Source organism: Leucoraja erinacea, chromosome 8 (genome assembly GCF_028641065.1).
Source record: "Leucoraja erinacea ecotype New England chromosome 8, Leri_hhj_1, whole genome shotgun sequence".
In the NCBI taxonomy this organism is placed as follows: Eukaryota; Metazoa; Chordata; class Chondrichthyes; order Rajiformes; family Rajidae; genus Leucoraja; species Leucoraja erinaceus.
This window is the reverse complement of record NC_073384.1, coordinates 29,932,177-29,958,112: the sequence shown is the minus strand read 5'-3', so window position 1 is coordinate 29,958,112 and position 25,936 is coordinate 29,932,177. Positions and strand designations below refer to the sequence as shown.

Genomic DNA, 25,936 nt, shown 5'->3' with positions numbered 1-25,936 from the left:
GCAGGGTGGGAAGAAGTATGGTCCAGATAGCCATGGGAGTCCTCCAACCTCATCTATTGCATCCGCTGCTCTAGATGACAGCTGCTCTACATTGGTGAGACCAAGGGTAGGCTTGGCGATCGCTTCGCCAAACACCTCCGCTCGGTTCGCAATAACCAACCTGTTCGCCTGGTGGCTCAGCACTTCAACTCCCCCTCCCATTCCAAATCCGACCTTTCTGTCCTGGGCCTCCTCCATGGCCAGAGTGAGGGCCACCGTAAATTGGAGGAGCAGCACATATTTTGCTTGAGCAGTGTGCACCCCAGCATTATGAACATTGACATCTCTAATTTCAGGTAGTCCCTACTTTCTTCTCCCCTTGTCAGCTCTCCCTCAGCCCACTGGCTCCATCTCTTCCTTTCTTCTTCCCACTCCCCTCACCCTCACATCAGTCTGAAGAAGGGTTTCGACCCGAAACGGTGCTTATTTCCTTTGCTTCATAGATGCTGCCTCATCCAATTAGTTTCTCCAGCATTTTTGTCTACCTTCGATTTTCCAGTATCTGCAGTTCCTTCTTGAACGTGAATGTTAATTAATTATGAGGATTTGCTACAGCTTCCTAACTATGCCCACACTCACATGGATAAGCTTCCAAATTAACATCCCAGAGGCTGGATGTGGAGCTTTCTGTACTTTTAATATTTGTGCTGAGATTCCATAGCAGGTTAGTAGTGGGATGTGACTCTCATTTAATGGGTTGGAGAGGGTAAATTAATAGTAATATGAAGCCCAAGGTCACAATAAGTAGTAAGGTACTTATTTCTGGTTGAGCCACTGTGAATGTGGAAGCATTCTTGGTTTTGTGCTCCTGTCTAACACATTCCCTGCTCCAAGGATGCAGATTCTGCACTGTAACATTACAGAAAACTGATATCAGAAATATAATGGTATGTTCATTCTCCAAAGATAAGCCACCAAGTGGGATGGCTGTTGGCAGGTCTTCTTGATATTAAACTCACCATTACATTCAGGAAGCAGACGGGTTGCATTACCAATCTCTCAAAATGTAGCCGTGCAATTTTAACCCAGCTTTTCATTGTAAAGTTCTCCAAAATCTAGAAAGAGCAAATGAAGGTACACATATGGTTGAATGCTGTTCATAAGCAAGTGTGCCTTTTATTAATCATGCATGTTTATTGGAAATTTAAAAAGAGCAAATAATTTCAAAATATCGTGATGTACATGAGTGTTAATGTTTCATAAGTAATTGATTAGGATAGCATTGGGAATAGAAGATTTTTGTTACGATTTGTTTGAATTTGACAGGTTGCAGCAACTATTGACAGCTCAACAATTTAGATGCTGTTAACGAATCATAGAAAAAAAATCCCACGATTTAAAACTTAATTATAGTTCCAAACTAAATGTAAAGCAGCTATTACAGGCCACTTACGCACCCATATCATAAATATATATAGTGGAGAGAGTAATGAGAGTCATATCTTAACCTTTATTTCATTTCTGCATTTTAGTGACATTTGGGAGAAGACCCCAGCTTTGATCAGGCGACACAATGTGAACTACTACAAAGGATTGTTTTCTTCAGAAGATTTTGATAGAATACTGAGAGAGGTAAACTCGAATATTCACAAGCCCCTGAGTAAAATCGACTAGGATGGTCAATTAAATGTCAGAATAATTATATGTGTCAATAATCTTAATCTGTAGTTATCTTTCAAGTAATCTTCTGGAAAGTAAGGTGGTATAGCAGTGGACATTTGGATTCAAGAAATATAGAAGGAATAAAGGTGTAGCCTACTTTCTGAATGGAGAGAGGATTCAGAGGTTGGAGGTGCAAAGGCACTTGGGAGAGCTGGTGCAGGATTCCAAAAGGTTAATTTGCAAATTGAGTCAGCAGTATGGAAGGCAAATGCGATATTAACATTCCTTTCGAGAGGACTAGAATATAAAAGCACAAATGTAATGCTGAGGGTTTCTAATGAACTGGTGAGGCCACATTTAGAATATTGTGAGCAGTTGCAGTCTGAGGGACTAGGACCAGCGGGCACAGCGTCAGAATGAAAGGACATACCCTAGAATGGAGATGAGGAAGAATTTCTTTAGGATGGTGAATCTGTGGAATTTATTGCCACAGATGGTGGTTAGGTAGTCTAAAAGCAAAGATTGATAGGTTCTTGATTAGTAAGGGTGTCAACAGTTACAAGGAGAAAACAGGAGAATGGGATTGAGAGGGAAAAATAGATAAGCCATGATCAAATTGTGGAGCATACGATGTGCTGAATTACCCAATTTTGTTCCTATGGTTTACATTCTTATGGGGGAGGAGAAAGGGGGCGAGGGAGATGTTAAGATAGCACCTGGTTCCAGGAGCAGCATAGGTGAGCAGCCCCAACCTCAAACATCCAGCAAGAAGAAAAAGCTAGGGGTGCTGCTTAATCGTTTGAAAATCCTCCATGTTTTTAAATATCTCAAGTCTTTGTGATTCAGAGATTTGAAACTATACTCAAATTCAACTAAATTTGTCTTTCCCTGTTGCCTCCTAAATCTGAACTTTCTAATCCCCACTGAAATCTGTCACATTTTTGATCCTGCATCGAGGTCGCGATATAGAAACTGAGAGGCAATTTCCACCGCATAACATTGTGAATTCCCAGCAAGATTCCATTTTGTATGCAGTCTTGCACTGTATTGAACTGATGTATCCACCCTCCCAATCTTTCAGTAAATCCCAGACTATATTTCATAGCAAAAACACAGAAATATGGGAATGTACTTTGGTTTAGATGACCAATGCACGTTATATGATCCAGTTCTTTTACATATCATAAACATTATATTACTAAAAGCCTGATCTTGACCACTTCCTGTTGTTCTGTATATTGATTTTAGAAAAAAAGCTGCCTTATTACAGCTGTGATTTTTGGCCATCTTACTCAGAGTCTCCCTCCGCTGCGCAGGACAAGAGGATTTTTCCTATCGATGAAAAATAAAAGAGTAATTAGTGTTTAAAAAAATGTTTAGATTCTCTCTCCCTTCTGGAGGGACTGTAAAACCCTTCCGGAGGGACTATAAAAGTGTTGAGTGCCTCAGTCAGTCTCTGCAAGGTGGGGGAGCAAGAGGGTCACGTCTCTCAGTCTGAGCTGTGTATAACACTGAACACATGTCTACTAAACTGTGAGTGGTTTAACTGACCTGTCAGTGCCCTTAATGTAGTTTGGAAATGCTAAAGCTATGTTGCCTTTGGTTTGGAAATGCTAAAGCTGTGTTGCCTTTGGTTTGGAAATGCTAAAGCTGTGTTGCCTTTGGTTTGGAAATGCTAAAGCTGTGTTGCCTTTGGTTTGGAAATGCTAAAGCTGTGTTGCCTTTGGTTTGGAAATGCTAAAGTGTGTTGCCTAATTAAAGTTGCCTATCCTAATTAAAGTTGCCTTGCCTTCTATATAATTAAAAGTCTAATCTTGACCACTTCCTGTTTGCGCTTTATATTGATTTTAGAAAAAACGCTACCACGTACGGCTGCGATTTCTGGCCATCTTACTCAGAGTCCCACTCTGCTCATGTGGTGCCGAGGAGTTTTCACACCGATGAAAAATAAAAGAGCTATTAGTGTTTTTAAAATGTTGAGATACTCTCTCCTTTCAATCACGCCATGAAGGCTATGACCCTTCTGGTGGGAGAGGGGAAAGACTAAAACCCAGAAGTGTGGGCGTGGCTCAGTCTCTGCAACACAGAGGAGGGAGAGGTCACGACTCTCTGTCTTTAGTGGCCTTGCACCCTGCTTGAAGTGGTAAGCAACGGACTTGAACGGATATGCCACAGTTGTTACAGACTTCATAAAGAAATGTGTGGAGGACTGCATCCCTATAAAAATCTTCCATATTGGTTACCAAACTCGCAGAACTGGGTCTCAGCGCATCCCTCTGCAATTGGATCCTCGACTTCCTCATTCACAGACCACAGTCTGATCGTATTTGTTGGAAATGTGTCAGCCTCGATAACAACCAGCACGGGAGCACCTCAAGGTTGCGTGCACAGCCCCCTGCTGTACTCTATACTCATGACTGCGTAGCCGGTCATAGTGTGAACTCCATCATCAAGTTCGCTGATGACACCAGTATGGTGGGACGTATCGCTGATGGGGATGAGTCAGAGTATAGAAGAGAGATCGAGTGACTTCGTCCATAAGGTGCCAGCACAATAAGCGGAAAATAATGAAGAAAGTTGTACCACTGAGTCCATCACCGAGGCTCTGACCTGCATCCCCTCCTCGATTCTGTATTACATATCAAGGCAAGTCAGATACTCATCTCACCGTTGGCCCTCAACACACCAGCAAAAAACCAAGGAACTGATTGTGGACTTTGGAAGGAGTAGGATGGGGACCCACAGTCCCGTTTATATCAACGGGTCGATGGTTGAAAGGCTCAAGAGCTTCAAATTCCTGGGTGTGCACATCTCTGAAGATCTTTCCTCGTCCGAGAACACTGATGCAATTATTAAGAAAGCACATCAGCGCCTCTACTTCCTGAGAAGATTACGGAGAGTGGATTTGTCAAGGAGGACTTTCTCTAACTTCTATAGGTGCACAGTAGAGAGCATGCTGACCGGTTGCATCGTGGCTAGGTTCGGCAACTTGAGCGCCCTGGAGAGAAAAAGACTACAAAAAGTAGTATACACTGCCCAGTCCATCATCGGCTCTGACCTCCCTTCCATCGAGGGGATCTATCGCAGTCGCTGCCTCAAAAAGGCTGGCAGCATCATCAAGGACCCACACCATCCTGGCCACACACTCATCTCGCCACTTCCTTCAGGTAGAAGGTACAGGAGCCTGAAGACTACAACGACCAGGTTTAGGAATAGCTACATCCCCACAGCCATCAGGCTTATAAACTTGGCTCGGACAAAACTCTGAACATTAATAGCCCATTATCTGTTATTTGCACTTTATCAGTTTATTTATTCATGTGTGTATATATTTATATAATGGTATATGGACACAATGATCTGTTCTGTAGTCATGCCTACTATGTTTTGTTGTGCTGAAGCAAAGCACGAATTTCATTGTGGTATCAGGGACACATGATAATAAACTCTTTTGAATCTTGAAGAAGGCACATCAGTGCCTCTACTTCCTGAGAAGATTACGGAGAGTTGGTATGTCAAGGAGGATTCTGTCGAACTTCTGCAGGCGCAAAGTAGAGAGCATAATGACTGGCTGCATCTTGGCTTGGTTCGGCAACTTGAACGTCCAGGAGCGGAAAATACTGCAGAAAGTTGTGACCACTGCCCAGTCCATCACCGGCTCTGACCTCCCCACCATCGAAGGGATCTATCTCAGTCGCTGCCTTAAAAAGGCTGCCAACATCATCAAGACCCACACCATCCTGGTCACATACTCATTTCACCGTTGCCATTGAGGAGACGGTACAGGAGCAATATCCAGGTTCAGGAACAGCTCTTTACCACGGCCATCAGACTGTTAAACACGACATCAAATAAGCTCTGAACAATAACAGTCTATTATTATTATTATTATTATTGCACTATATCTGTTTATTTATTTGTATATATGGTCTATGGTCAATAGACACACTGAACTTTTATCTTCCCTTTTGTATTATGTTTACATATTCTGTTATGCTGCAGCAAGTAAGATTTTCATTCTCCTATTTGGGACACATGACAATAACTCTTGAAAAGTAAACAAATGCAATTTATATCATGCTATGAATACCATTGTTTTTATTATGTGTTTCCTTAATAAACTGATAAAATGTATTTTAGAATTAACTTGGGTCATCATTTTGGGGTCTGCGGAAGATGCAGTTAATAAATATTTCTTTATAACCACTAAACAAACTTGTGTCTCTCTCTAGCTACCACTTCCTTCCCTCGATGACTTTTCGGCAGTGGAGTGATATAATCGTTATCATGGTTTCGAAGACGCTTTGAAAGTCAGGTAGCGGCATATCGACATCCAAATATGTCCCACAACAAGATTTTGACTGGGTTTCCAGTTAATAATAAATCATGGATTCTATTATCTCAGCAATATTTTTGATCCATTGTCTGAATATACAGTATCACAGAACAATGGAGTGTTCTATGCGCTACACAGTTAATGTGTGCATCACTGAATTGGTAACAATTTAAAAAAACTCTTTGCTCAGAGTTAATATGCGATTCAACTTGACCACATATTTTGTGCAGAGAGCAAATTATTTTCATCAGTTGCAAACAGATTAAAGTCTGCCAAGATTTCTGAAGTGATTTCCTTAGAAAAACTCCTTAGTAAAACGCTTCTTCACACATGACAGTAGCAACCATATGACACTTTTGAAAATGACCAAATTTCTTAAATGTAAAATTTCCTGATGCATTAGGAAGAGGACCCAAGTACTTGCTCACTACATTGGCCTCACTAAGTTGTCCCTAGTCTGTCAAATGGAACGAGTGTAAAGGTGACCATGCATATTCATGAGCATGTGGCTCTTTGTTTCAGACCCAGTTTTATAATTCTCTTTTTTATTTTAAAGGACATTGTTACTTTTGGAGTAAACCTGGATGTAACAAGTTATTTTGATGGGGAAAAGGAAACCCATACTCCTAATGGCAGGGCACTACCAGTGGTGGTATGGGACTTTTATAAGGTAAGCAATAGCTTTGTAAGTTGGCTCAGGCCTAACAATAGCTCAGAGATTATTTCAAATTTCAGTGCATGTCTACATCTGTTTTCAATTTCTGAAGGTTTATGGATAAGGGAAATGTTCGCATGCAAAGGGCATATTTCTAAGTTAGTGAAGTACTTGTTTGGACTTAACAAAAAATGCTTTAATCTGAATTTTCAGCATTCTGGTATGTTGCACACCTCTATATCACAAGCTTTTATTGCTGGAAAGTAAGATATCTACAGATGATGTTGAATTTTAATAAATACTAGACCAAGTGCCGACCCGTTGGGTCTGTTCCCCTAACGCGCGCGGGGGGGGGGGAGGGGGGGGGGGGGGGTATGGCATGCGGCATCACACACACTAACCACACCCACATACAAACTAACTACCCCCCCCCCCCGCACACACTTTAACTATCCCCCCTTGATATATTAATATTATTAATTTTCTCCTTTTACCTCATAACCGCCCTATCCACTGACGCATAGCCCCCAACTCGCAGGCGCGTCTTGAGAGGGGGGGGGGTGTAGAGAGTGAGGGCAGAGAGAGAATGTGTAGAGACAGAGAGAGGGGCAGAGACAGAAGGGCAAGAGACAGAGGAAGAGGTGGGTGGAGGGGAGGAGGAGAGGGAGGGTGGGGGAGGAGGGGAGCGAGAGATGGGAGGAGATAGAGAAGGGGGAAGGGAAGGGGGTAGGGGAGGGTGTGGAGGGGAGGGGGGTGACAGAAAGGGGAGAGGGAGGGTGGAGAGAGAGAAAGAGGAGAGAGGGGGGTGAGAGAGAGAGGAGGGAGTGAGAGAGAGGTGGGGGGCGGGGCGATAGCTAGCGGGGACCCGAGCGAGCCCAGAGCGATCTGAGGACCAAAGATCCTATAGCGAGCTATAGGCTCTTTGCTGAGGACTGCCAAAAGCAGTGGAGGACCGGCCGATCGTGGCTTCCGCCAGCGTTACAGAGGATCGGGCCGCGGACACGGACACACAGATTAGATTAGATTCGTTTATTGTCATTCAGTCCTTTCGGTCTGAACAAAATTTTGTTTCCCTGCAGTCATACATATAATTAAAAAAATGACAAAAACACACAATCAACACAAATTTAACATCCACCACAGTGAGTTCACCAAACACCTCCTCACTGTGGTGGAAGGCAAAATCTTAAAGTCTCTGTCTCTTCCCTCTTTGTTCTCCCTCTGCGCCGAGGCGACGGTTCAAACTCCAGGACCGAGTCGGGTCTCCGCTGCTGCTGCCGCCGCCACAGCTCCAAAGCCGAGTCGTGTCTCCGCTGCCGCTGCTGCTGCTGCTGCTGCTGCTGCTGCTGCTGCTGCTGCTGCTGCTGCTGCTGCTGCTGCTGCTGCTGCTGCTACTGCTTCGGGGCCGAGTCGGGTCTCCACTGCCTCCGCCACAGCTCCAGGGCCGAGTCGGGTCTCTGCTACCGCTGCTGCTGCCGCTGCCGCCGCCACAGCTCCAAGGCCGAGTCGGGTCTCCGCTACGGCTGCTGCTGCTGCTGCCGCTGCCTCCACCACAGCTCCAGGACCGAGTCGGGTCTCCGCCACTGCTGCCGCTGCCACAGCTCCGATGCCGCCAGCTCCGCCATTAGGCCTCGGCGCAGACGGGGACGGGGAATACGACCGAAGAAAAAGTCGCATCCCCCCGAAGGAAGAGACCAAAGCATGTTTCTCCCACCCCACCCACACACATATACAACTTAATAAAACAAAATTAACTAAAACATGATGAGGAACAAAACGAAAAAAAAAAACCAGACGGACTGCAGGTGGGCTGCAGCTGTTAAGCCAGCGCCGCCATCTTGTATATGAGGAGGTCGTCCCCTGTGACGGGGAGATGGGAGAGAGGGAGGGAGAAGAGGGGATGAGGTGAGAAGAGGAAGGGGGCGAGGAGCCGGGCGAGTGAGTGGGCTGCGAAAAGCGGAGAGAGACAGAACCGGCTTGACTCTCTGGAAACATGAAGCTGAGTGAGCGGGCGGGGGATGGGAGGGGCGGGGCTTCACAACCTGCGCGGGCAGCGAGGAGAAAGCTCTTCAGCACGTGAGTGCCGCTGACCTTGGGATCAGCAGAACAAAGATCCTACAGCAGAGCGGAGCTGTAGGGTCTTTGCTGCAGAACTTTCTAGTTTTTTCTGCACCTTTTGAAGAACGGGGGGGGGTGTTGTTGGGCTAACGTACCTCGTGGAAAACTGCGCATGCGCGTCGACAGCAGCTACATGAATCCAGAGCGGCGTGGGGTGGGTGGGGCCACGAGGAAAGGCATTGTGAGGTCAGCGGCTGTGCAGCCTTTATTATTCAAAATAATGTCAGTTTGGTGATAAATTTTAGTAAATATCTCGGGAAATAATTGACCAAAGTTATAGAGGAGTTAATTTTTGAAATCATAAGGAAAATGTCTACCAGAAGATGTAAACATTTCACTGGTATTGTAACATCAGCAGCTGGGCAGCGGTCAGAATTTTAAAGAGAAGGTCAGATTGGTCTACAATTTTAATTAAAAAAGTCGGGAAAATAATGTGCCAAATGTACAGAGGAGTGGATTTCTAAAATAACTAGGAAAATCTCTACTGAAATATCACACACACACGCACACACACACACACACACACACACACACACACACACACACACACACACACACACACACACACACACACACACACACACACACACACACACACACACACACACACACACACACACACACACACACACACACACAACAATCACACACACAATTTATACTGGGGATATGGAAGGAAACTGGCCACCCAGGAGAATCCACATAGTCACTGGGAGAACGGGTCGGGAAAATAATGTAATCGGCACAAATACGATAATATCGGACTAGTTGCCAGGCATTCTAGTGCCTCCATGATCTTAATAGCCACCCCTTTCAGAACACTGGGGTATAGTCCACCTGCTCCAGGTGAATTATTCACTTCAGAGTCAGTCACACAGCACAAAAGCAAGCACTTCGAACCAACTCTTCCCTGCATATCAACATGCTCATCTGCGCTAGTTCCATTTGCCTGCATTTGATCCGTATCCCTCTAAACTTTTCCTATAAATGCCTTTCAAATGCTGTTATTGTACCCGCCTCAACCATTTGCTTGTTCCATATTCCTACCACCCTTTCAAATGCATTTCCCTGCTGTGCACTTTCAATGCTTAACTTGTTAACGTGGAACATGGCTGTTTATTTGTGTTACACACAAAAAGAATTTGACTTATTTGGACATATAAATTGGGAGCATCTACCTGTTCACCAGATATGTTGGCAGGAGTTTGTCATTAATCATAATTGTTTGGAACTTTATTAACAGCAGAGATACTGATTTTAAATATTGGATTTAAATGCTGGCTACAGTTTTGTCTTTGGGGCACTTTCTGAATTGCAATCTATTCCAGTTTTAGGGGAAGATGAGTTGCACATCGATCAGGAACTAACTAATTAAATGTGCGTTTCTGTTGGCAGAGTGGATGTTCTTTGCGCCTGCTGAATCCTCAGGTCTTTTCTGGAACCATTTGGAACATTCTGTCTATTCTTCAGGAGGCTTTTGGGAGCATGGTTGGGGCTAATATGCAAGTATCTGTATTTTTCTTTGTATGAAAATTGTTAATAAATTAGAGGAAAATTCCTGTACAAATTGGCTAAATGACATGAATGCAATAAAAAATGTTCACTCTTCATTAGTTAATGTGCATGTCATATAATTAATTATTGTGCTAATTGCTGCAAAATGTTTCCATTTGATAACATGATTATTCAATTCAAAGAGTAGCATAGGTTTGATTCAGGGTGTTGGTTGATTGAAGGTAAAATATTGAAAGACATCGGGGAAGAGTTCGTTCCTGAGCTCTCTCCCCCCCCCCCCCCCCCCCCCCCCCTCGCTCAAAAGGTACTTGCAGTGGATATGAAATGGATTGTTTTGCTGTCGGTAGTTATAATTGAGTTCAATATTTAAGAAAGTGCAAAAGAGTTGTAAAAACAAAATGTTGTTTCTCCGGCTTGAGCTTTGTTTCCCCTATCAGCAAAATGCTAAACCAAAACCAAATATAGTAATTCAGCCCCTGCATGTTGTCAACGTGATGGTCCTATAGAAGTATTTAACTATATATTTTTTACTTTTGTTTCCTGGAAACTCTTAAATTCAGAGGTGAAATGTTACTTAGTGGAGTTAAGACCGCAAGACCTTATTTTTAAAAAAAGAGTCATTTCTGGGGATCTTAAGGGTCTGTCCCACTTTCACGACCTAATTCACGATCTCTGCCGAGTTTGCCCTTGCCTCATACTCGCACATGGTCGTCTCGAGGTCGTGGGAGGTCGTAGGTAGGTCGTAGCAGGCCATGATGCTAGTCGTAGGTACTCGTGGCATCAAGTAGGTCGGGGCGTTTTTCTAGCCTGATGAAAAATGTCCACGAGTAAAAAAGGTCATGAATTAGGTCGTGAAAGTGGGACAGGCCCTTTATTATTGCACATAAACCCAAAGTATATTGTTAACCCCTAATTATCTGTGAAGGTGCTGGTGTGCCAACAATTTTTAATCACTGCTGTATTTCTGGTGAAGGCAATCCCACTGTCAGATTGGGTAAAGTGTTCAGTACTCGGACCCAATAACATTGAAGGACTACCAATGTATATCCCAAGTTAGGAAGATGTGGGGTATGGAAAGGAATAAGCGCATCAGCATGTACCTAAATTCCTAAATTCCATTTTCTTTTTGACAGTAAAGGTTGCTGGTTTGGGAGGTGTTGTCAATGCAATCTAGGGATGTAACTGCAGTACACTTTGGTACACGGATGGTACATAGTGCAGCAACTATGCACTGTTGATCGAGACAACGAATGATTGATAGTAAATATGGGGTCAATCAAGTGGGCTGCTTTGTCCTGATGATGTTGATCATCTTAATTGCTATTGGTGCTATGGGATACCCAGCTGTTGACTTTCTCTTGTAACCCATTGCAATTATATGGTGGTCAATGGTAATTCCATTGCAATTATATGGTGGTCAATGGTCATTCCCAGGATTTTTATAGTGAGGAACTGTGTGAGATTCTTCTTTTGTATCGAGAGTCATTGACTTGTCACTTTATTTTGGCATGTATGTTACTTGCCACGTATTATATAGACTCTTTAGAATATTTGACTTAATCCTTTGGGTTCTGTAATACTTTAGCATTTTGGTCTTTTAGAATGTTTTTTTATGGTTTAGGAAAAAATAGGTTGCTCTTGAAGTAGAGGTGAGCTCATTGTTTCACACCACATATATACTAGTTTCATATGCATTTAAAGTAAAACACTGATAATCCATATCTCATTGATTGGAAATTCCAATGATCTTCCTTCTGACTCACCGGAGCTCATTTTGAACATTCGGGGCCCCATTCTGACGCCCACTTTAAACACACTAGGGCCCTGTTATAGACAATAGTCAATAGGTGCAGGAGTAGGCCATTTGGCCCTTCGAGCCAGCACCACCATTCAATATGATCATGGCTGATCATCCCCAATCAGTACCCCGTTCCTGCCTTCTCCCCACATCCCCTGACTCCACTATTTTTAAGAGCCATATCTAGCTCTCTCTTGAAAGCATCACACTTTATACACACTGGAGGACCCATTAATTGACTTACATTAAACACTTAGGGGCACTGTTCCCATGCTCACTTTAATCTCACCGGTGCCCTTTTCCCACTCACTTCAAATACAGGGCCCCCAAAGACGTTTTAAGCATAGAGGGCTCCTGTTCCCACACGCATTTAAACACTCTGGGGCACTGTTTCAATTCACTTTAAATACACCTGGGCCCTGTACCAAATTCACTTTTAGCACATGGGGCCCACGTTTTCTTTTACTTTAAACACTCGGGGACCCAGTTAACACAGTCATTTTAAACACTCTGAAGCCCTGTTTTTACACTCATTTTAAAAAATACTTGGTTCATTGGAAAATTGATACTATGAACAGCTTGTGAAAAAAAGACTCATAATAAACTTACCAATTCTTTGTTATAATTTATTTCCAATGGTCCGATAAATCTGTTATCTGCCATCACCAAAGCACCAAGGGTGCCACATTATTCATTTTAGTGCCTTGATGTAATTGAGTAGAATTTTGTAATCACTATTGTAACTATTATTTCCGTGGAGACATTTCTCAAACTTATTTATTTATTAATCAAAAACTCTTATCCAAGGGAATCGCTAAAACTGTCAAATTCAGTTTTTAGGCATTAATTGGCATTTGGTGGGAACCTACCATGAAAATACTTTTATCTTTGTTTTGTTTTCTTATGAAAGTTATCTGACTCCTCCTGGGAACCAGGGATTCGCACCACACTATGACGATATTGAAGCATTTGTGATTCAACTGGAAGGCTCAAAGTCCTGGCGTGTCTATGATCCAAGGTGTGTAGCATGTAATCTACCCGAGCACAGTAGTGACTGCTCCCTCGACCTCATTTACCTGAAGGCTGTGTTTCTGCAGTATAATAACATTTTCAACTTTTTTTGATCATCTCTCATTATACATTATTGGACAGAAGTGAAATCTCAGACATTTCATACTTAGCCAATCAAATAATTTCCCATCTCATGGTAGATATGAACTGATAATTCAAAGATATACACCTCCTTGGAGACAAGCAAAAATATATCATTGTAGGTGCTAATGGGGAATATGCCAGAAATCTCTAGCGAAGGAAAAGGATTAAAAAAAACTTCTGAGGTACTATAACCGAGAAGACATGATTCTTGTATTTTCATTTCTATCAACACCTCTGGAAAAGCTAGAGAATCATGCTTTCCTAGTGATCTAGCTTATCTTACCACTACATAACACTGCACAGTTCTGAAATTGTAGAGGGGCTATCATCATTTAAGAGGCCTTTCTTACTTTCTAAATCACTGTTCATCATTGCTTTCTGAGGAGTAATGTGATTTATTTTGCTTCCACTTCCTTGTGCCATGTAGAATAACTCAATAACCTAGAGGAGATTGTTTTCCTGTGGAAAATCCCTAACCATTTTGATGCACAACGTTTATTCACCATAAAGTTAGGTCTTTATTCTCTGGAGCGCAGAAGGTTAAGGGGGGACTTGATAGAGGTCTTTAAAATGATGAGAGGGATAGACAGAGTTGATGTGGACCAGCTTTTCCCTTTGAGAATAGGGAAGATTCAAACAAGAGGACATGACTTCAGAATTAAGGGACAGAAGTTTAGGGGTAACAAGAGGGGGAACTTCTTTACTCAGAGAGTGGTAGCGGTGTGGAATGAGCTTCCAGTGGAAGTGGTGGAGGCAGGTTCGTTGGGATAATTTAAAAATAAATTGGCTAGGCATATGGATGAGAAGGGAATGGAGGGTTATGGTATGAATGCAGGCAGGTGGGACTAAGGGAAAAAAGTTGTTCGGCACGGACTTGTAGGGCCGAGATGGCCTGTTTCCTTGCTGTAATTGTTATATGGTTATATGTTATATAGTTATAAATAATCTTGTAAATGGAAGAGTGCCTCAGACCTTCAAGAATATTGTCCTTCTGTCTAATATTGCCTCCTAATCAGTACCTCATGATGCTCAGATGTGGGTGGCCCTGGCAAGCTCATGCTCCCCAGATATGGAATATCTAACTGGTGCTGTCCCTACTACTTGCTGTGGGAATTCACGTCAGCTATCCTGACAGCAGTCTACATTCCTCCCAATGCTGATATCAGGCTTGCTCTGAATGAACTGTACTCTGCTTCAACTAACTTTGGGAGAAAACACCCTGATGGCCTGGTAATTGAAGCCGGGCACTTCAATCAAGCCAATTTCAAGTACTACCAAACTCAAGTACTACCAAACTACCAAAATACAATCTGCATGTCCCCTCTTCCCACCTCTCCATTCTCTGGCCTCATTTCAGGAAATCTGATCATCTAGCTGTCTGTACATGTACTCCATGCATACAAACAAAATCTGAAGTGGGAAGATCGTTACAGAAAGAAATTCAGTGCTGGTGTGTGGAAACCACATCCTCTGTGACTTTTTTTAGTCACTGGACTGGTCCATTTTCAGGGAATCTGCAGCCAACCTGAATGAGTATGCCTCTGCCTTGACTGAATTCATCAGTACGTGTGTAGACGGTTGCGTCCCCAAGAAGACAATCTGAGTGTTCCCCAACCAGAAGCCATGAATAAACCACAAGGTCAGTTCCCAGGTGAAGGCCAAGACCACCGCGTACAAGTCAAACGATCCTGAGCAGTACGAGAAATCCTACCACAGTCTTGGCAAAGCCATCAGGAATGCCAAGAGACAGATTGGGACAAACTTGCGTCCCAGTATAAACACTCGGACACCCGTCGACTGGCAAGTTCTGAATACTATAACTGGCTGCAAAATAAAGTTGCAGCATCATTAATGATAGTGCAGCTCTCCCCCTGATGAACTGAATGCATTCTATGCTTGCTTTCAGCAGAAGGCCAACCCTTCTCATCAGACTCGAGTGTAGTTTTCCCTAGGTAATTGTTACAGGGGTTAGATCGGCCTTCCTGAGGCATTGAAAGCAACGGGCCCAGACGGAGTCCCTGGCCGCTTCCTTAAGAACTGCATGGAACAACAAGTGGGAGTGTTCACGGATATCTTTAATTTCTTCCCTACTTCATTCTGAGGTACCCACCTGCCGCAAGAAGACCACTATCATCCGGTGGCAAAGAAAACCATGATGGCACAATTTTAGGGCGGCACGGTTGCGGTGTGGTAGAGTTGTTGCCTTACAGCGCTTGCCAGAGACCGGGCTCGATCACAACCACGGGTACTATCTGTACAGAGTTTTACGTTCTCCCCGTGACCGTGTGCGTTTTCTCCAAGATCTTTGGTTTCCTCCCACACTCCAAAGACGTACAGGTTTGTAGGTTAATTGGCTTCTTATACGTATAAATTGGCCAGAGTGTGTAGGATTGTGTTAATGTGTGGGGATTGCTTGTTGGTGGGGACTCAGTGGGCCGAAGGGCCTGTTTCCGCGCTGTATCTCTAAATTAAATAAACTAAACTAAAAGCAAGATTGCATGTCTTAATGACCACTGTCATTGGCCTTGAGATCCACCATCATGAAGTGCTATGAGAGGCTGGTTATGGTACATATTAAGTCCAGCCTACCAAGTAGCCTTGATCCATTGCAGTTTGCTTACTGCCACAACAGGTCCACAGCATATGCCATCTCACTGGCCCTATACTCATACCTGGAACACCTGGATAAGAAAGACGCCTCATTCAGACTCCTATTCAAAGACTACAGCTCTGTTTTCAATACCATTATCCAAACCACAATTTTCTACAAACTCATGGAACCTTGAGTCAACACTGACCTCTGCAACTGGATCCTTGAAGTCCTGACGAATAGACCACAATCAGTGAGAATAAGTGACAAATGATCTTCTATGATAATCCTCAATACTGGTACCCCACCAGGAATCGTTCTCAGCCCTCTACTCCTTATACCTTCATGACTGTGCAGCCAAATACCAATCCAACCCAATTTACAAGTTTGCAGACGGCACCCCTGTAGTGAGCCAGTTATGAAATAATCATGAGACGGAGTAGAGGAAGGAGATTGAGCACCTCATAACCTGGTACCAAGGCAAAAACCTTCCCCTCAATGTCAGCAAGACAAAGGAGATTGTGATTGACTTTAGGAAGCGAAGCAGTACACACACCCTGCTGTACATTGATGGCGCCAAAGTAGAGATGGCCAAAAACATCAAGTTCCCAGCAAGAAATATCACCAGCCATTTGTCCTGGACCAGCCTAATCGAAGTTATGGCCAAGAAAGCACTACAATGCCTCGCCTTTCTTAGAAGGCTTAAGAAGTTTAGCATATCCCCAACAACCGTCACCAACTTCTACAAATGCGCTGTAGAAAATATTTTATCAGGATGCATCACAGCATATATAACCATATAACAATTACAGCACGGAAACAGGCCATCTCGACCCTTCCAGTCCGTGCCGAACACGTTTTCTCCCCTAGTCCCATATACCTGCGCTCAGACCATAACCCTCCATTCCTTTCCCGTCCATATAACTATCCAATTTATTTTTAAATGATAAAAACGAACCTGCCTCCACCACCTTCACTGGAAGTTCATTCCACACAGCCACCACTCTCTGAGTAAAGAAGTTCCCCCTCATGTTACCCCTAAACTTCTGTCCCTTAATTCTCGTCATGTCCCCTTGTTTGAATCTTCCCTAGTCTCAGTGGGAAAAGCTTATCCACGTCAACTATGTCTATCCCTCTCATCATTTTAAAGACCTCTATCCCTATTTTAAAGCCCCCCCTTAACCTTCTGCGCTCCAAAGAATAAAGCCCTAACTTGTTCAACCTTTCTCTGTAACTTAGTTGCTGAAACCCAAGCAACATTCTAGTAAATCTCCTCTGTACTCTCTCTATTTTGTTGACGTCCTTCCTAGAATTTGCGACCAAAATTGTACACCATACTCCAGAATTGGCCTCACCAATGCCTTGTACAATTTTAACATTACATCCCAACTTCTATACTCAATGCTCTGATTTATAAAGGCCAGCACACCAAAAGCTTTCTTTACTCTTTACCACCCTATCTACATGAGATTCCACTTTCAGGGAACTGTGCACAGTTATTCCCAGATCCCTCTGTTCACCTGCATTCTTCAATTCCCTACCATTTACCATGTACGTCCTATTTTGATTTGTCCTGCCAAGATGTAGCACCTCACACTTATCAGCATTAAACTCCATCTGCCATCTTTCAGCCCACTCTTCCAACTGGCATAAATCTCTCTGTAGACGTTGAAAATCTACTTCATTATCCACAACCCCACCTATCTTAGTATCATCTGCATACTTACTAATCAAATTTACCACACCATCATCCAGATCATTGATGTACATGACAAACAACAGTGGACCCAACACAGATCCCTGTGGCACCCCACTAGTCACTGGCCTCCAACCTGACAAACAACCATCCACCATTACTCTCTGGCATCTCCCATTCAGCCACTGTTGAATCCATCTTGCTACTCCACCATTAATACCCAACAATTGAACCTTCTTAACCAACCTTCCATGAGGAACCTTGTCAAAGGCCTTACTGAAGTCCATATATACAACATCCACTGCTTTACCCTCATCAATTTCCCGAGTAACCTCTTCAGAAAATTCAAGAAGATTAGTCAAACATGACCTTCCAGGCACAAATCCATGTTGACTTCCTAATCAGACCCTGTTTATCCAGATGCTTATATATATTATCTCTAAGTATCCTTTCCATTAATTTGCCCACCACTGACGTCAAACTAACAGGTCTATAATTGCTAGGTTTACTCTTAGACCCCTTTTTAAACAATGGAACAACATGCGCAGTACGCCAATCCTTCGGCACTATTCCCGTTTCTAATGACATTTGAAATATTTCTGTCATAGCCCCTGCTATTTCTACACTAACTTCCCTCAATGTCCTAGGGAATATCCTGTCCGGACCTGGAGACTTATCCACTTTTATATTTTTCAAAAGTGTCAGTACTTCCTCTTCTTTGAATCTCATAGTTTCCATAGCTACTCTACTTGTTTCCCTTACCTCACATAATTCAATATCCTTCTCCTTGGTGAATACCGAAGAAAAGAAATTGTTCAATATCTCCCCCATCTCTTTTGGCTCTGCAGATAGCTGTCCACTCTGACTCTCTAATGGACCAATTTTATCCCTCGTTATCCTTTTGCTATTAATATAGCTGTAGAAACCCTTTAGATTTACTTTCACCTTACTTGCCAAAACAACCTCATACCTTCTTTAAGCTTTTCTAATTTCTTTCTTAAGATTCTTTTTACATTCTTTACTACTCAAGCACCTCATTTACTCCATGCTGCCTACAATTATTGTAGATCTCTCTCTTTTTCCGAACCAAGTGTCCAATTTCCCTTGAAAACCATGGCTCTTTCCAATTTTTACTATTTCCTTTCAACCGAACAGGGACATAAAGATTCTGTTCTCTTAAAATTTCACCTTTAAATGTCTTCCATTTCTCTTCCACATCTTTCCCATAAAACAAACTGTCCCAATTTACTTATTTTAAATCATTTCGCATCTCCACAAAGTTAGCCTTTCTCCAATCAAAAATCTCAACCCCAGGTCCAATTCTGACCCTCTCCATAATTATATTGAAACTAATGGTATTGTGATCACTGGTCCCGAACTGTTCCCCAACGCATACCTCTGCCACCTGACCCGTCTCATTTCCTAACAGGAGGTCCAGCACCTCCCCTTCTCTAGTAGGTACTTTTATGTATTGCTGCAAAAAACTTTCCTGCACACATTTTACAAACTCCAACCCATTCAGCCCATTTACAGAATGTGTTTCCCAGTCTATGTGTGGAAAATTGAAATCTCCCACAATCACTACCTTGTGCTTACTACTAATATCTGCAATCTCCTTACATATTTGCTCTTCCAATTCTCGCTCCCCATTTGGCGGTCTATAATACACCCCTATAAGTGTTGCTACCCCTTTCCCATTTCTCAGTTCCACCCAAATAGCCTCCCTAGACAAGCCCTCTAATCTATCCTGCCAAAGCACTGCTGTAATATCTTCCCTGATAAGCAATGCAACACCTCCACCTCTTGCCCCTCCAATTCTATCACACCTGAAGCAACGAAATCCTGGAATATTTAGTTTCCAATCACAGCCCTCCTGGAACCATGTTTCACTGATCGCCACAACATCATACTTCCAGGTGTCAATCCAGGCTCTAAGTTCATCCACCTTTCTTACAATGCTCCTAGCATTAAAATATACAAATTTAAGAAGCCCACCCTCTCTTATGGTTTCGGAACAGCTCATCCAAGACCGCAAAAAATTGCAGAGAGTTGTGGACATAGCCCAGCCCATGACGCAAACCAACCTCACTTCCATTGACTCCATCTATACCTCACACTTCCTTAAAGACCACCAACATAATCAAGGATGAGTCTCACCCCAGTCACCCCCTCTTCACGCCTATCTCATCAGGCAATAGGTACAGAAGTTTGAAAATGCTTACCTCCAGGTTCAGGGACAGTTTCTTCCCAGCTGTTATCAGGCAGCTGAACCGTCTTCTCACCAGCTAGAGTGTGGTCCTGACCTCCCATCTACCTTATTTGAGTTATCTTTTATTGAATTTGCGTTAAATGTATTACCTTTTATGTGGATGGCTTGTTTGCAATCATGTATAGTCTTTGACTGGATAGCACACAACAAAAAGCTTTTCAATATACCTCAGTATACATGACAATAATAAACTAAACTATTACAATAGACAATAGGTGCAGGAGTAGGCCATTCGGCCCTTCGAGCCAGCACCGCCATTCAATGTGATTATGGCTGATAATCCCCAATCAGTACTTCGTTCCTGCCTTCTCCCCATATCCCCTGACTCCGCTATCTTTAAGAGCCCTATCTAGCTACTTGGCATTGACAAAAGGCCATCGATCTGAAATTTCATCAGTTTCCCCCTCTATATATGCAATTTAAAAAGCTGAATAGCTCTAGCATTTTATGTTTTTATTTTGAATTTCTAACGTAAAATATTGTGCATTTGCACTATTTTGTTATTTTTTATTTTTGTTGTAAAAAATGTAAGTCACACTTTTTGGTGCCAAAATCATTTCATTCGTATTCACAGATCAGCTGAAGAAATTCTTCCTAGTCTTCCAAGCCGTGAGTACATTCAAAAAGTTGTATTCAGTTCTTCTTCATTTTATTGTGTTGTGCAGGTATTTTGAACTGTATGACTGTCCACAATTACCGTAAGTAATTATGACTCTGTGTTGTCTTGCCCAGGTAACTTTAATCAGCAGGAGTTGGGCGTTCCTATTATGGAAGCCCTACTTGAAGCTGGGGACCTGCTTTATTTTCCAAGAGGCTTTATCCACCAAGCACATTGTTCATCAGAATCACATTCGCTCCACATCACCATTTCAACTTACCAGAATAACTCTTGGGGAGATATGCTACGCAAAGTAGGTGGATACTTGTGATATTTATTTAGAAGTGTTGTACATAGCCAATTTTTCCAAATAACCCTCTCCCTCTGACTATCCTAAATTTCCTCTACTTCACAGCTAATCAGTCAATTGAATCAGCTGGGGTGAGAATGACGCATTGGCAAATTTTACACTATAGGCTCGAGAATGGTAATCATTTTCTGAGATAGGTTGAATAGTACCTGCTTGAAGAAATTTATTTTCCACAATGATTGCTCCATCATGAGGGCTGGTTACAGCATGACAAACTTCTTCATTTAGCATCAAAGGTCAGGATTGAACTCAGTTGAGCAATAGAACTCTTAACCACTTAGATTTAAGAAGCAACAGAATTAGAGTTGGCAAATTCAAGTGAAATGATATTCCAAAGGAGTTCAAACGAAAGATTGCGTAAACAGAGTTAGAAAGGAAAAGTTAAAGATGTAATCTTAAATAAGATGTTTATAGAATGAAATTGAACAGTGTTCACTTTGTGCCCTAGAGCAAGGGATTGGCTTTGCATTAAACAGTTGTCAAAATTGTTGGAAGGTGACTTGTGCTTTTAACTTTCTGCTGCAAGCTTAATATGTAATTAATGTGCAAATCTGGCAAGTATTTAGAAATAGTAAGGCGGTTAAAGATGAGATACCATTTTTATGAAATAGATCACATAAATTAGCCAGCAAATCCTGGAGATTAGTAATTCATGGAATAACCTAAATTTCCTGAAATGGCTGTGTGTTTTGCATGTTAATTTTGGCATTAATTTATTTTTCCAGCAAGATTTGCACCAACCCGCAGACAGGTAAGATTATAGTAGTGATTCTATGTGTGTTGGAGCAGCCCCAAGTGGTCACAATCAGCTACTACAACATTAATTTTCTTGATCTTCAATCGCCCTGAGTTTGTTGAGGCCAGGTTACGCAAAGTATAAAATTCAGTTTAGTGAATACAGATTCAATACTTTTGAAGATGTCTTAAATTAAGAGCAATACTGATTGAAATATTTTTTATATGTAGCGTTTTATTTCATGATTATTTATTTGCATGCAATATCAAGGTGAAGACATGACACAAGTATGAAAGAAATGTTAGCCCCTCACTTCAGCTCTGCAATCAAACAGGACCATGGCTGATCTATTAAAATGAACCTATTCTGTTCCCATGTCCCTTTATTCCTTCAATGTCCAGAAATCTATCAAGCACTGAACATAGAACAGAACCATTTCCGACACTTCCCTACCATTCCTTGACCTCGCCATCGCAGGGGACAGACTTCTGACCGACATACACTACAAACCAACTGACTCACATGGCTATCTGGACTACACGTCTTCCCACCCTGCCCCCTGTAAAGACTCCATCCCCTACTCCCAATTCCTCCGCATACGCCGCATCTGCTCCCAGGATGAGACGTTCCACACCAGGGCATCGGAAATGTCCTCGTTCTTCAGGGAACGGGGATTCCCCTCCGCCACCATAGATGAGGCTCGCACCAGGGTCTCATCCATACCCCGCAACACTGCTCTCTCTCCCCATCCCCGCATTCGCAACAAGGGCAGAGTCCCCCTAGTCCTCGCCTTTCACCCCACCAGCCAGCAAATACAACAAATAATCCTCCGCCATTTCCGCCACCTCCAACGTGACCCCACCACTCGCCACATCTTCCCATCTCCCCCTATGTCTGCCTTCCGCAAAGACCGCTCCCTCCGCAACTCCCTTGTCAATTCTTCCCTTCCCTCCCGTACCACCCCCTCCCCGGGCACTTTCCGTTGCAACTGCAAGAAATGCAACACCTGTCCCTTCACCTCCCCCCTCGACTCCATTCAAGGACCCAAGCAGTTCACCTGTATCTCCTCCAACCTCATCTACTGCATCCGCTGCTCTAGATGTCAGCTGATTTACATCGGGGAGACTAAGCGGAGGTTGGGCGATCGTTTCACCGAACACCTCCGCTCAGTCCGCAATAACCTACCTGAACTCCCGGTGGCTAAGCACTTCAACTCCCCCTCCCATTCCCAATCCGACCTCTCTGTCCTGGATCTCCTCCATTGCCAGAGTGAGCAACACCAGAAATTGGAGGAACAGTACCTCATATTCCGCCTGGGTTGCTTGCGTCCGGATGGCACGAACGTTGAATTCTCCCAGTTTTGCTAGCCCTTGCTGTCTCCTCCCCTTCCTTAACCCTCGAGCTGTCTCCTCCCATCCCCCTGCCCTCGGGCTCCTCCTCATCCCTTTTTCCTTCTCCCGAAACGTCGCCTATTTCCTTTGCTCCATAGATGCTGCTGCACCCGCTGAGTTTCTCCAGCATTTTTGTGTACCTTCGATCTTCCAGCATCTGCAGTTCCTTCTTGAACACATAGAACAGTACAGGACAGGATCTCTGTGCCCACCATGATGCCAATTTAAACTGCGCATCAGCCTGCACAGTCTATATTCCTCAATTCCCTGCCTCTTCATGTGTCTGTTTAAATGCCTCTTAAACGTTGTTATTGTATCTGTTTCCACTACTTCCTCTGGCAGCACATTACAGGCACTACTACACTGTGTAAAAAAAACCCAAAACTTGTAAATAAAAAAATAAAAAAACTTGCCACATAAATCCCCTTCAAACCTTCCCTCTCTCCTTTTAAATCTCTGGTGTTGGATATTTCCATCCTTGGAAAAAATATTCTATCAACCCTGTCTATGCCTCTCATCATTTTATATACTGCCAAGTCACCCTTTGACGCTCCAGAGTAATCAATCCAAGATTGTTCAATCTCTGCTTGTAGCAAATACCCTCTAAACCAGCAACATCCTGGTATGAACATTAAAATCTTGAAATTTTAGGTAACTATATAGCCCACCCTCTCCCCCTTCCTCTCCCATGTACAGCCCTTTCTCCTCTGTCCCCATCCCACCCTTCAACCCTGTGCCTCACCTGGGTTTGCATCTATTTTTCTCCTCACCCTCCCCTTCCACCTACATCCTTCCTCTAACTTCCCAATTAGCAACTCTGCCACACTTTTGTCTCACACCTTCTGCCATTGCTTCTCTGGCCTTGTCCAACCATCTGCCTATCAAAAAACCCACATCACCTCTAACAATGTACAATCTGCCAAGCTTTGTCCTGCTCTCCTCCCTGCCAACTTTCATTCCCCGCCCCCCACAATCAGCCTGAAGAAGGGTCCCGATCCGAAACGTCATCTATCCATGTTCTCTGCAGATGCTACCTAATCCGTTGAGTTACTTGAGCGTTTTGTGTCTTTTTTTGTACACCGACATCTGTTTCTTATTTCTGACATCCTGGTGAATCTCTTCTACACCCAATCCATAGCCTCCATATCCTTATTGTTGTACAGCCACCGGAACTGTACACCAAATGTGGAGTAACCACCTTGGGTGGCACGGTGGCGTAGCAGTAGAGTTGCTGCCTTACAGCACTTGCAGCACCAGAGATTCTGGTTCGAACCCAACTACGGGTGCTGTCTGCATGGAGTTTGTGCGTTCTATCCGTAACCGCGTGGGTTTTCTCCAAGATCTTTGGTTTCCTCCCACACTCTAAAGACGTACAGGTTTGTAGGTTCATTGGCTTGGTATGAATGTAAAATTGTCCCAAGTGTGTGTAGGATAATGTTAATATGCGGAGATCGCTGGTCAGTGCGGACTCGATGAGGCAAAGGGCCTGTTTTCACATCATACCTCTAAACTAGACTAGAAAAAACTAAACCAAAATTTTATACCAGTTTCGGTTGCAATCAAAAACTCATCCTGCACAGTTCCTGGGTTTGAGAATTACAAAGAAACACCATCATCTGATGAAATTTATCCCTATCTGAGCCTTAGGTGTCCGACCCCTAGTTAGTGAAGCTATCTTCCCCATGTCTACCCTGTTGAGCCTTCTAAGTATTTTATCCTGACTACAGGTGCTGTCTGTACAGAGTTAGTATGTTCTCCCTGTGACCACTCCGGGTGCTCTGGTTTTCCTCCCACTTATGCAGGTTTGTAGGATAATTGGCTTTTTGTAAATTGCCATATTGTGCAAGATAGAACCAGAGCTAAAGGGATTGTTTCCACACTATGTCTCTAAACTAAACTAAACTATTTTGTATTTTTTCTGAGTGTGTCTTCTGATCTCAAGAGGTCAGAACCCGAGCCTACTCAATGATTCTTCATTTGATATACCCTGCATATCTCACCATCATCCACCTATTAAACTAACCCTACATTTTGCCCTTATTTGAATTATCTGCATATGCTTATTAATCTACCCGCAACTCCAGATGTTAACGCACATGCACACACACACACACACGCACACACAGCACCCGGGAGAATCCAAATAGTCACAGGGAGAACGTGCTAACTCAACACAGACTGCACCCTGGCCATACAGGTCAGAATTCATCACAGGTCTCTGGTGTTGACAGCCAGTGGCTGTACTAAATGTGCCATCCAAATTATAGTAAGGCATCTCAATTCTTGCCAAAAAGGCCAACCTACTGATTGTTTTCCAAACAGACCACTGTATCTGCATTTTGACTTTCTGTGGCTGGTATGCAAGGATGTATTTTGAACATCACCATTTCCCTATCTCATCATTCAAAAAAAGAGTTGGCATTCTGTATCTTTTACAAAGTGGAAATCCTCACATTTTTCCACATTATTATCTAGAGTTACGATGTAACCCACTCACGCAGCTGGTCCGACTGTTTGAAGCCTCGTTGCGACCTCATCCTACCTCGTGTATCTATTTTTGTGTCATCAACCAACTGAAACGTTAGCTCCATCTTTAGTGCAGATTTAGAGCGGAAGTCATGTTACAACTTGCCAACCTTAGAAGGACCAATCTACTAGTCATAACTTTCCATTAACCAATTCTCAACCTACTTTGGTTGACAGTGGCACAGTCAGCAGAGTCACTACTTCGTATCACCAGCGAGACTCGGGAAGGAGCTGATCATGGACTTTAGGAGGGCACATCATCCGAGGACGTACACTCCATTGAGTATAAATGGGGTTCCTGTGGATAGGGTGAACTGTTTTAAATATCTGGGAGTCCACATCTCTGAGGATATGACATGGTCATCACACGCCTCAGCACTGGTGAGTAAGGCAAGGCAGCGCCTTTACCACCTCAGGCAATTGAGGAAATTCAGAGTGTCTCCGAGGATCCTCCAGTGCTTCTACGCAGCGGCGGTGGAAAGCATCTTGTCCGGGAACATTACCATCTGGTTCGGGAATTGCTCTGCCAAGGACAAGAATGC

General features: G+C 43.3%; 1 protein-coding gene across 1 annotated transcript in view; it reads left to right on the top strand.

Moving 5' to 3' along the window:
- Positions 1 to 25,936, top strand: part of riox1 (ribosomal oxygenase 1) — a 73,841-nt gene that overhangs the window by 19,867 nt on the left and 28,038 nt on the right. The window contains 6 exon segments of the mRNA XM_055639317.1: positions 1,512 to 1,611; positions 6,534 to 6,647; positions 10,146 to 10,252; positions 12,974 to 13,081; positions 20,348 to 20,382; positions 20,506 to 20,684. Of these exon segments, the coding sequence (XP_055495292.1) occupies positions 1,512 to 1,611; positions 6,534 to 6,647; positions 10,146 to 10,252; positions 12,974 to 13,081; positions 20,348 to 20,382; positions 20,506 to 20,684 (643 nt within the window).